General features: G+C 49.3%; 1 protein-coding gene across 1 annotated transcript; it reads left to right on the forward strand.

Moving 5' to 3' along the window:
- Positions 1–247: 247 nt before the first annotated feature.
- Positions 248–12,135, forward strand: erg28 (ergosterol biosynthesis 28 homolog; the record flags this gene model as incomplete). Its single annotated transcript, XM_067977882.1, has 3 exons — positions 248–338; positions 10,289–10,407; positions 10,986–12,135. Coding segments are annotated over 3 exons (299 nt in total), but the record flags the coding sequence as incomplete, so codon positions are not given.
- Positions 12,136–12,518: the final 383 nt, after the last annotated feature.

The following is a 12,518-nucleotide window of genomic DNA, read 5'->3' on the forward strand; positions in this document are numbered from 1 at the left end:
TCACGGTGAGCGGGTGGGGGGGGTCTCACGAGTTTTTGAACGGTGCCGAGGCGGATCGTGAATTCTTCCTTTACTCGAACGGCCTCCCTGGAACCCGGGCAGTTGGTTTGAAACGAGAGGCTCGTTGACTGGACTCTGCTTTCACTCCGTCCCCTCGCTCCCTCCCCTCAGACCTGCGGTTTTTACAATATTTTACTCCCAGCCTGTTTCCTGCCGCTGGTTTTATTTTCCTTTTGTTTCTGTGCAGTGAACGGTCTCCAGGCCAGAACATTTGGGATCTGGACCCTTCTCTCCTCCATCATTCGCTGCTCGTGTGCCGTCGATATTCACAACAGAACGTAAGTCCCTGTGGTGAGGGGATTCACTCTGTCCCCAACCTCGACCCACCTGCCCATCGCCTGGGGGGGGGGGTGGGGGGGCAGTGTCCCATCACCTGGGGGGGGGGGGCAGCGTCCCATCACCTTGGGGGGGGCAGTGTCCCATCACCTGGGGGGGGGCAGTGTCCCATCACCTGGGGGGGTGGCAGTGTCCCATCACCTGGGGGTGGGGGGCGCAGTGTCCCATCACCTGGCGGGGGGGGGGGGCGCAGTGTCCCATCACCTGGGGGGGGGCGCGCAGTGTCCCATCACCTGGGGGGGGCAGTGTCCCATCACCTGGCGGGGGGCGCAGTGTCCCATCACCTGGGGGGGGGCAGTGTCCCATCACCTGGGGGGGGGCAGTGTCCCATCACCTGGCGGGGGGGGCAGTGTCCCATCACCTGGGGGGGGGCAGTGTCCCATCACCTGGGGGGGGGCAGTGTCCCATCACCTTGGGGGGGGGGGCAGTGTCCCATCACCTGGGGGGAGGGGGGGACGCAGTGACCCATCACCTTGGGGGAGGGGGGGGCAGTGACCCATCGCGGGGGACTTCAATGGGATGAGACAGGGACTGTCCACAGTAAACTGGGCAAATCTGTTAATGGGTAAAACGACTGATGATCAGTGGGAAATGTTTAAAGAAACATTTAACGTGATACAGAATCGGTTTATACCCCTGAGGGGCAAGAACTCTACTTACCAAAATAAACAGCCATGGACGACAAAAGAGCGAAGGGACAACATCAAATGAAAAGAAAAAGCAGACGAGAGTGCAAAAAATAGCACAGGTCCTGGCGAATGGGAGAGATACAAAATCAGCAAAGGTGACAAAACAGATAGAGCTACAAAAAGAGAGTAATGAGAAGAGGCTTGTAAGGGATCTCAAAATCAACACAAAATGTTTCCAGTTATTTTATGAAACAGAGGGTGGTCGAGAGCAGTGTGGGCCCCTTAAAAACTGATAATGGTGAGATTGTAAATGAAAATAAGGAAATGGCGGACACATTAAATAATTACTTTGTATTTACAGTAGAGGAAGAGGATAGCGTGCCGGACACCCCAAGGAAAGTAATTTTGAGTCAGGGTCGGGCTCCCCATAATTAATGTAAGCAAATTAACAGTAATGTAGAAAATAATGGCACTAAAGAGTGACAAATCCCCAGGACCAGATGGTTTCCATCCCAGGGTTTTAAAGGAAGTCGGTGAGAACATTGCAGAAACCCTAACTATAATCTTCCAAAGTTCTCTTGATTCAGGAACCGTTCCTTTAAATTGGCGCAGACAGGCATTTCTGCAGGAATGAGATTAACAAGCAGGACCTCAAGGGTAGTAATCTCCGGATTACTCCCAGTGCCACACGCTAGTGAGTATAGAAATAGGAGGATAGAGCAGATAATTGCGTGGCTGGAGAGATGGTGCAGGAGGGAGGGCTTTAGATTCCTGGGACATTGGGACCAGTTCTGGGGGAGGTGGGACCTGTACAGGCCGGACAGGTTGTACCTCAACAGGGCCAGGACCAATATCTTTGTGGGGATGTTTGCTAGTGCTATGGGGGAGGGTTTAAACTAATTTGGCAGGGGGATGGGAACCTGAGAGGAGATTCAGGAGGGAGAGTAACAAAGCTGGAAGAGGAAGGCAGAAAAGTAGTGAGTGAAATTGGAAGGCAGCGGAAACAAAGGCCAGCAGCAAATAAGGTCAAAATAGGAAAAAACGTTAAAAGGCAAAATTAAAGGCACTTTATCTGAATGCGCACAGCATTCGCAACAAGGTAGATGAATTGACAGCACAAATAGAAGTAAATGAGTCTGATCTAATTGCCATTACAGAGACGTGGCTGCAGGGTGACCAAGGCTGGGAACTGAACATTCAAGGATATTCGACATTTAGGAAGGACAGGAAAAAAGGAGAGAGGTGGGGTAGCGCTGTTAATAAAGGATGAGATCAGTAAAATAGTGAGAAAGGATCTTGGCTCAGAAAATCAAGATGTAGAATCAGTTTGGGTGGAGCTAAGAAACAGCAAGGGGCAGAAAACACTGGTGGGAGTTGTTTATAGGTCACCAAACAGTAGTGGTAATGTAGGGCACGGTATAAAGCAGGAAATTAGAAGTGCATCTAACAAGGGTAATACAGTAATCATGGGAGATTTTAATCTACATATAGATTGGGCAAACCAAATTAGCACTAATACTGTGGAGGATGAATTCCTGGAATGTATACGAGATGGTTTTCTAGATCAGTATGTTGAGGAGCGTACTAGGGAACAGGCTATTTTAGATCCAGTATTGTGCAATGAGAAAGGATTAATTAATAATCTTGTTGTAAAGGAACCCTTAGGGAAGAGTGACCATAATATGATAGAATTCTTCATTAAGTTTGAAAGTGATGTAGTTCAATCCGAAACCAGGGCCTTAAATCTAAACAAAGGAAACTACGAAGGTATGAGGCGCAAGTTGGCTTTGGTTGATTGGGGAACGACATTAAAAGGTGTGATGGTAGACAGGCAATGGCTAGCATTTAAAGAATTAATACATAATTTACGACATATTTATTCCTTTAAGGCACAAAAACCCAACAGTGGTCTAACCATGGCTAACAAGAGAAATTAAAGATAGTATTAAATCAAAGGAAGAGGCAGATAAAGTTTCCAGAAAAAGTAGTAAGCCTGAGGATTGGGAGCATTTTAGAATTCAGCAAAGGAGGACCAAGAAATTGATAAAGAGGGAAAATAGAATATGAGAGTAAACTAGCGAGAAACATAAAAACGGACTGTAAAAGCTTCTATAGGTATGTAAAAAGGAAAAGACCGGCGAAGGCAAATGTGGGTCCCTTACAGACAGAGACGGGAGAATTTATAATGGGGAATAAGGAAACGGCAGAGAAATTAAACAAATACTTTGTGTCTGTCTTCACGGAAGACACAAAAAACCTCCCAGAAATATTAGAGAACCAAGGGCCTGGCGAGAATGAGGAACTGAAAGAAATTATTAGTAAAAGAAATAGTACTAGAGAAATTAATGGGACTGAAAGTCGATAAATCCCAAGGACCTGATAATCTACATCCCAGGGTTTTGAAAGAGGTGGCTGTAGAGATAGTGGATGCATTGGTTGTCATCTTCCAAAATTTTATAAATTCTGGAATGGTTCCTGCAGATTGGAGGGTGGCAAATGTAACCCCACTATTTAAGAAAGGAGGGAGAGAGAAAACAGGAAACTACAGACCTGTTAGCCTGACATCAGTACCAGGAAAATGCTAGAATCTATTATAAAGGATGTGATAACAGGACACTTAGAAAATAATAATAGGATTTGGCAGAGTCAACATGGATTTATGAAAGGAAATCATATTTGACAAACCTTTTGGAGTTCTTTGAGGCTGTAACTAGTAGAATAGATAAGGGGGAACCAGTGGATGTGGTGTATTTAGATTTTCAGAAGGCTTTCGGTAAGGTCCCACACAGGAGGTTGGTGAACAAAGTTAGAGCACATGGAATTGGGGAAATATACTGGCATGGATTGAGAATTGGTTAACAGACAGGAAACAGAGAGTAGGAATAAACTGGTCTTTTTCAGGTTGGCAGACTGTGACTAGTGGGGTACCGCAGGGATCGGTGCTTGGGCCCCAGATATTCACAATCTATATCTATAATGATTTGAATGAGGGGACCAAATGTAATATTTCCAAGTTTGCTGATGACAAAACTGGGTGGGAATGTGAGTTGTGAGGGGGATGCAAAGAGGCTTCAAGGGGATATGGACAGGCTAAGTGAGTGGGCAAGAACATGGCAGATGGAATATAATGTGGAAAAACAGAAATGCAGAGTATTTTTTAAATAGTGAGAGATTGGGAAATGTTGATGTTCAAAGGGACCTGGGTGTCCTTGTACATGAGTCACTAAAAGCTAACATGCAGGTGCAGCAAGCAATTAGGAAGGCAAATGGTATGTTGGCCTTTATTACAAGAGGATTTGAGTACAGGAGTAAAGATGTCTTACTGCAATTATAAAGGGCCTTGGTGAGACCACACCTGGAGTATTGTGCACGATTTTGGTCTCCTGACCTAAGAAAGGATATACTTGCCATCGAGGGAGTGCAACGAAGGTTCACCAGACTGATTCCTGGGATGGCGGGATTGTCGTATGAGGAGAGATTGAGTAGACTCGGCCTGTATTCTCTGGAGTTTAGAAGAATGAGAGGTGATCTCATTGAAACATACAAAATTCTTACAGGGCTCGACAGGGTAGATGCTGGGAGGATGTTTCCCCTGGCTGAGGAATCTAGAACCAGGGGTCACAGTCTCAGAATAAAGGGTCGGCCATTTAGGACTGAGATGAGGAGAAATTTCTTCAGTCAGAGGGTGGTGAGTCTTTGGAATTCTCTACCCCAGAGGGCTGTGGAGGCTGTCATTGAGTACATTCAAAACAGAGATCGATAGAAGATCAGCCATGATCTTGTTGAATGGCGGAGCAGGTTCGAGGGGCTGGATGGCCTACTCCTGCTCCTATTTCTTATGTTCGTATGTAAAGTTGCACATGTCACTCTGCTATTTAAGAAAGGTGAGAGAGGGAAACAGGGAATTATAGACCAGTTAACCCAACATCTCTGGTCCATATCGGTACCAACGACATAGGTAAAAAAAGGGATGAGGTCCTGCAAGGTGAATTTAAGGAGTTAGGAGATAAATTAAAAAGCAGGACTTCAAAGGTAGTGATCTCAGGATTACTACCGGTGCCACGTGCTAGTGAGTATAGGAACAGGAGAATAGACAGGATGAATGCGTGGCTGCAGGGATGGTGTAGGAGGGAGGGATTTAGATTCCTGGGACATTGGGACCGGTTCTGGGGAAGGTGGGACCTGTACAAGCGTGACGGGTTACACCCGAGCAGGATTGGGACCGATGTCCTCACGGGGGTGTTTGCTAGTGCTGTTGGGGAAGGTTTAAACTAGAGTGGCAGGGGGATGGGAACCTGAGCGGGGAGTCAGAAGGGAATAAAATTGAGAGCAGCAAGAGAGGGGAAGACCCAGGGGAAATCTACAATACAAATAGTACAAACAGTTGTTTAAGAACAAGTGAGAGGGAAAAGCGTAGAGCAGCGGAAAGAAAGTGTACTTTAGGCACGACAGATAAAATAAAAACTAGAAAGCGTAAGGCGATTAACCCAGCATCAAAGCTGTGGCAGGGGGTTGGGAACCTGAGCAGGGAGACAGAGGAAAGCGTGTCAGGAAGGGACAGAAGGTATGGAGTAAAAGGTAAAATGTTAAAAAAGGAAAAAGCAGCAACTAAGTGTCACAAAACATATTTGAAAGTTCTTCATCTGAATGCACGTAGCATTCGTAACAAAATGGATGAGTTAACGGCACAAATAACTACGTATGGGTATGATCTTGTGGCCATTACAGAAACATGGCTGCAGGGTGACAACGACTGGGAATTAAATATGCCAGGGTATTTAACAATCAGGAAGGACAGGCAGGAAGGAAGGGGAGGTGGGGTGGCTATGTTAATAAAGGAAGGAATCACTGCAATACAGAGAAATGATATTGGGACAAAGGATCAGGATAATGAAACAGTTTGGGTAGAGATAAGGAATAATAAGGGGAATAAAACACTAGTGGGCGTAGTATATAGGCCTCCTAATAGTTGCAACTCTGCTGGAAGAAGTATTAATCAGGAAATAGTCGGGGCATGTAATAAGGGAACAGCTATAATTATGGGGGATTTTAACTATCATATTAACTGGACAAATCAAATTGGGCAGGGCAGCCTTGAGGAAGAGTTTATTGAGTGTATTAGGGATGGATTTCTTGAGCAGTATGTAATTGATCCTACAAGGGGGCAAGCAACCTTGGACCTGGTCCTGTGTAATGAGCCTGGATTAATTAATAATGTCCTAGTTAAGGATCCCCCCTTGGAATGAGTGACCATAACATGGTTACATTCCATATCCAATCAGAGGGTGAGAAGGTTGGTTCTCAAACAAGCGTACTGAGCTTGAATAAAGGAGACTATGATGGTATGAGAGTGGAATTGATTAAAGTGGACTGGGAAAATAGATTAAAGGGTAAGACGGTACATGAGCAGTGGTGTTCATTCCAGGAGTTATTTTACAACTTTCAAAAAATATATATTCCATTGAGGAAAAAAGGGTGTAAAAGAAATGACAGCCATCCGTGGCTAAGTAAAGAAATTAAGGATAGTATCCGACTAAAAACAAGGACATATAAGGTAGCCAAACTTAGTGGGAGGGTAGAAGATTGGGAAGTCTTCAAAAGACTGCAAAAAGTAACTAAAGGATTGATTAAGAAAGGGAAGATAGATTATGAAAATAAATTAGCAAAAAATATAAAAACAGATAGCAAGAGTTTCTATAGTTATATAAAAAGAAAAAGGGTGGCTAAGGCAAACATAGGTCCCTTAGAGGATGAGACCGGGAAATTAATGGTGGGAAACATGGAGATGGCAAAAATGCTGAACAAATATTTTGTTTCAGTCTTTACGGTAGAGGACACTAACAATATCCCAACACTGGACAAACAGGGGGCTCTAGGGGGGGAGGAGCTAAATACGATTAAAATCACCAAGGAATTGGTACTCAGTAAATTAATGGGACTCAAGGCGGATAAATCCCCTGGACCTGATGGCTTACATCCGAGGTCTTGAGGGAAGTGGCAGTAGGGATTGTGGATGCTTTGGTAATAATTTTCCAAAATTCTCTGGACTCGGCAAAGGTCCCGGCAGATTGGAAAACTGCTGATGTAACACCCTTATTTAAAAAGGGTAGTAGGCAGAAGGCTGGAAATTATAGACCAGTTAGCCTAACATCTGTGGTGGGTAAAATTTTGGAGTCTATTATTAAGGAGACAGTAACGGAACATTTGGATAAACATAATTTAATAGGACAAAGTCAGCATGGCTTTACAAAGGGGAAGTCGTGTCTGACAAATTTGCTTGAGTTCTTTGAGGACATAACGTACAGGGTGGATAAAGGGGAACCAGTGGACGTAGTGTATTTAGACTTCCAGAAGGCATTCGACAAGGTGCCACATAAAAGATTATTGCTCAAGATAAAGAATCACTGGATTGGGGGTAATATTCTGGCATGGGTGGAGGATTGGTTATCTAACAGGAAGCAGAGAGTTGGGATAAATGGTTCATTCTCGGACTGGCAACCAGTGGCCAGTGGTGTTCCGCAGGGGTCGGTGCTGGGTCCCCAACTCTTTACAATCTATATTAACGATTTGGAGGAGGGGACCGAGTGTAACATATCAAAGTTTGCAGATGATACAAAGATGGGAGGGAAAGTGGAGAGTGAGGAGGACATAAAAAACCTACAAGGGGATATAGACAGGCTGGGTGAGTGGGCGGAGATTTGGCAGATGCAATACAATATTGGAAAATGTGAAGTTATGCACTTTGGCAGGAAAAATCAGAGAGCAAGTTATTATCTTAAAGGCGAGAAACTGGAAAGTACTGCAGTACAAAGGGATCTGGGGGTCCTAGTGCAAGAAAATCAAAAAGTTGGTATGCAGGTGCAGCAGGTGATCAAGAAGGCCAATGGAATGTTGGCTTTTATTGCTAGGGGGATAGAATATAAAAACAGGGAGGTATTGCTGCAGTTATATAAGGTATTGGTGAGACCGCACCTGGAATACTGCATACAGTTTTGGTGTCCATACTTAAGAAAAGACATACTTGCTCTCGAGGCAGTACAAAGAAGGTTCACTCGGTTAATCCCGGGGATGAGGGGGCGGACATATGAGGAGAGGTTGAGTAGATTGGGACTCTACTCATTGGAGTTCAGAAGAATGAGAGGCGATCTTATTGAAACATATAAGATTGTAAAGGGTCTTGATCGGGTGGATGCGGTAAGGATGTTCCCAAGGATGGGTGAAACTAGAACGAGGGGGCATAATCTTAGAATAAGGGGCTGCTCTTTCAAAACTGAGATGAGGAGAAACTTCTTCACTCAGAGGGTGGTAGGTCTGTGGAATTTGCTGCCCCAGGAAGCTGTGGAAGCTACATCATTAAATAAATTTAAAACAGAAATAGACAGTTTCCTAGAAGTAAAGGGAATTAGGGGTTATGGGGAGCGGGCAGGAAATTGGACATGAATTTAGATTTGAGGTTAGGATCAGATCAACCATGATCTTATTGAATGGCGGAGCAGGCTCGAGGGGCCGATTGGCCTACTCCTGCTCCTATTCCTTATGTTCTTATGTTCTTATCTGTTATCGGAAAATTACTAGAGTCTATAATTAAGGATAGAGTGACTGAAACCTTGAAATGTTCAGCTGATCAGGGAGAGCCAGCGTGGATTTGTGAAAGGTAGGTCATACCTGACGAACCTGATTGAATTTTTTGAAGAGGTGGCTAAAGTGACAGGGGAATGTCAATGGATATTGTTTATATGGATTTCCAGAAGGCATTTGATAAAGTCCCTCATAAGAGACTGTTCGCTAAAGTTGAAGCTCATGGAGTTGAGGGAAATTATTGACCTGGTTAGGAAATTGGCTGAGTGACAGGAGACAGAGAGTGGGGATAATGGGCAGGTACTCACATTGACAGGATGTGACTAGTGGAGTCCCGCAGGGATCTGTGTTGGGACCTCAATTATTCACTGTATTTATTAACAACTTAGATGATGGGATAGAGAGCCACATATTCAAGTTTGCCGATGACACAAAGATTGGCAGCATTGTGAGCAGTGTAGATGGAAGCAGAAAATTACAGAGAGATATTAATAGATTAAGTGAATGGGCAAAACTGTGGCAAATGGATTTCAATGTAGGCAAGTGTGAGGTCATCCAATTTGGACCTAAAAAGGATAGAACAGAGTACCTTCTAAATGGTGAAAAGCTCGAAACAGTGGATGTCCAAAGAGACTTCGGAGTCCCTGTACATTGATCATTAAAATATCATGGACAGGTACAGAAAATAATCAATAAGGCTAATGGAATGCTGGCCTTTATATCTAGAGGACTAGAGTGCAAGGGGGCAGAAGTTATGCTGCAGCTACACAAAACCCTGGTTAGACCGCACCTGGAGTACTGTGAGCAGTTCTGGGCACCGCACCTTCGGAAGGACATATTGGCCTTGGAGGGAGTGCAGCGTAGGTTTACTAGAATGATACCCGGACTTCAAGGGTTAAGTTACGAGGAGAGATTACACAAATTGGGGTTGTATTCTCTGGAGTTTCGAAGGTTAAGGGGTGATCTGATCGAAGTTTATAAGATATTAAGGGGAATTGACAAGGTAGAGAGAAACTATTTCCACTGGTTGGGGAGTCCAGGACGAGGGGACATAGCCTAAAAATTAGAGCCAGGACTTTCAGGATTGAAGTTCGGAAACACTCCGACACACAAAGGGTGGGAGAAGTTTGGAATTCTCTTTTGCAACCGGCAGTTGATGCTAGCTCAATCGTTAATTTTAAATCTGAGATCGGTACATTTTTGTTAACCAAAGATATTAAGGGAAATGGGGCTAAGGTGGGTGCATGGAGTTAGGTCACACATCAGCCATGATCTCATTGAATGGAGGAGCAGGCACGAGGGGCTGAATGGCCTCCTCCAGTTCCTATTTTCCTACAATGCAGCGACCCGTGGACTGGGGGGAGCGCAGCGACCCGTGGACTGGGGGGAGCGCAGCGACCCGTGGACTGGGGGGAGCGCAGCGACCCGTGGACTGGGGGGGGGCGCAGCGACCCGTGGACTGGGGGGGGCGCAGCGACCCGTGGACTGGGGGGGGCGCAGCGACCCGTGGACTGGGGGGGGCGCAGCGACCCGTGGACTGGGGGGGGCGCAGCGACCCGTGGACTGGGGGGGGCGCAGCGACCCGTGGACTGGGGGGAGCGCAGCGATCCGTGGACTGGGGGGCGAGTGGCCTATTGCCTGGAGGACCACATTTAGTTACTGACTGTTTCTTTCTGTTCGAACAGGTTGTATCATATCACACTGTGGACCTTTATTCTGGCTCTGGGTCATTTCTTGTCAGAGTCATTCGTTTACCACACAGCACCAATGACGATCGGCATCATGGCACCCCTGTTAGTGGCCAGTAAGTTGAATGTGTTGGGGCTGTGGGGTGCTCCAGTAGGAGGGACACTTGCTGTTGGCTGTCCCTTTGTATGTGATGAGAATGTGAGGAAGCTATTCCTTGGGGTGTGTATTTGGGACACTGGAATGATCGGGATCAGTTCCCATCACAGACTCCACCTGGGAAAGCTCCGGATGAGCTGGAGTCTGGGGCAGACTCACAAAATATGGACGAGGCTGTTAGATTCTGGCCTATCACCAGTGTCCAATACAATCAAGCACATAACAGAATCTGTAGAACCTGTTGCTCAATTTAAATTGTTAGCAGTGGCCCATTGACTTGTGCCATCAGTTCCCCTCCCAGTCACACACCATCCCGACTTGGAAATATATCGCCGTTCCTTCATCGTCGCTGGGTCAAAATCCTGGAACTCCCTTCCTAACAGCACTGTGGGAGAACCGTCACCACACGGATGGGCAATAAATGCCGGCCTCGCCAGCGACGCCCACATCCCATGAACGAAAAAAGTCTCTGTATTACCATTGTCCTGTATTTGTTACACTTCCTGGTCAGTGACCTTTGCCCCCTGTGTCCTGTAGGTTTCTCTATTGTGGGAATGCTGATTGGATTTCAGTACGTGGAGGATTCTCAGGAGGTGACTTCCATTCGAGCAAAGAAGGGGATCTGAAGCCTGCTCCATGGGCCGGACCAATCGGAGTGACCGCGGCCGGACCAATCGGAGTGACCGCGGCCGGACCAATCGGAGTGACTGCGGCCAGCGTTCACCAAGGTGCAGGGTGATTCCATCGCTGCCGAATGTTAGCCCAGTGGAGCGGTCGCTCTCCCCAGGGCCCGGGTGGAGGGGGCGCTCTCCCCAGGGCCCGGGTGGAGGGGGCGCTCTCCCCAGGGCCCGGGTGGAGGGGGCACTCTCCCCAGGGCCCGGGTGGAGGGGGCACTCTCCCCAGGGCCCGGGTGGAGGGGGCGCTCTCCCCAGGGCCCGGGTGAAGAGGTCGCTCTCCCCAGGGCCCGGGTGGAGGGGGCACTCTCCCCAGGGCCCGGGTGAAGAGGTCGCTCTCCCCAGGGCCCGGGTGAAGAGGTCGCTCTCCCCAGGGCCCGGGTGGAGGGGGCACTCTCCCCAGGGCCCGGGTGAAGAGGTCGCTCTCCCCAGGGCCCGGGTGGAGGGGGCACTCTCCCCAGGGCCCCAGTGGAGGGGGCACTCTCCCCAGGGCCCCAGTGGAGGGGGCACTCTCCCCAGGGCCCGGGTGAAGAGGTCGCTCTCCCCAGGGCCCGGGTGGAGGGGGCGCTCTCCCCAGGGCCCGGGTGAAGAGGTCGCTCTCCCCAGGGCCCGGGTGAAGAGGGCGCTCTCCCCAGGGCCCGGGTGAAGAGGTCGCTCTCCCCAGGGCCCGGGTGGAGGGGGCGCTCTCCCCAGGGCCCGGGTGAAGAGGGCACTCTCCCCAGGGCCCGGGTGAAGAGGTCGCTCTCCCCAGGGCCCGGGTGAAGAGGTCGCTCTCCCCAGGGCCCGGGTGAAGAGGTCGCTCTCCCCAGGGCCCGGGTGAAGAGGTCGCTCTCCCCAGGGCCCGGGTGGAGGGGGCGCTCTCCCCAGGGCCCGGGTGGAGGGGGCACTCTCCCCAGGGCCCGGGTGGAGGGGGCGCTCTCCCCAGGGCCCGGGTGGAGGGGGCACTCTCCCCAGGGCCCGGGTGGAGGGGGCACTCTCCCCAGGGCCCGGGTGGAGGGGGCACTCTCCCCAGGGCCCGGGTGGAGGGGGCACTCTCCCCAGGGCCCGGGTGGAGGGGGCACTCTCCCCAGGGCCCGGGTGGAGGGGGCGCTCTCCCCAGGGCCCGGGTGGAGGGGGCACTCTCCCCAGGGCCCGGGTGGAGGGGGCACTCTCCCCAGGGCCCGGGTGAAGAGGTCACTCTCCCCAGGGCCCGGGTGGAGGGGGCACTCTCCCCAGGGCCCGGGTGGAGGGGGCACTCTCCCCAGGGCCCGGGTGAAGAGGGCGCTCTCCCCAGGGCCCGGGTGGAGGGGGCGCTCTCCCCAGGGCCCGGGTGGAGGGGGCACTCTCCCCAGGGCCCGGGTGGAGGGGGCGCTCTCCCCAGGGCCCGGGTGGAGGGGGCACTCTCCCCAGGGCCCGG

This window comes from Heptranchias perlo, unplaced genomic scaffold (assembly GCF_035084215.1).
Source record: "Heptranchias perlo isolate sHepPer1 unplaced genomic scaffold, sHepPer1.hap1 HAP1_SCAFFOLD_1859, whole genome shotgun sequence".
NCBI lineage: Eukaryota > Metazoa > Chordata > Chondrichthyes > Hexanchiformes > Hexanchidae > Heptranchias > Heptranchias perlo.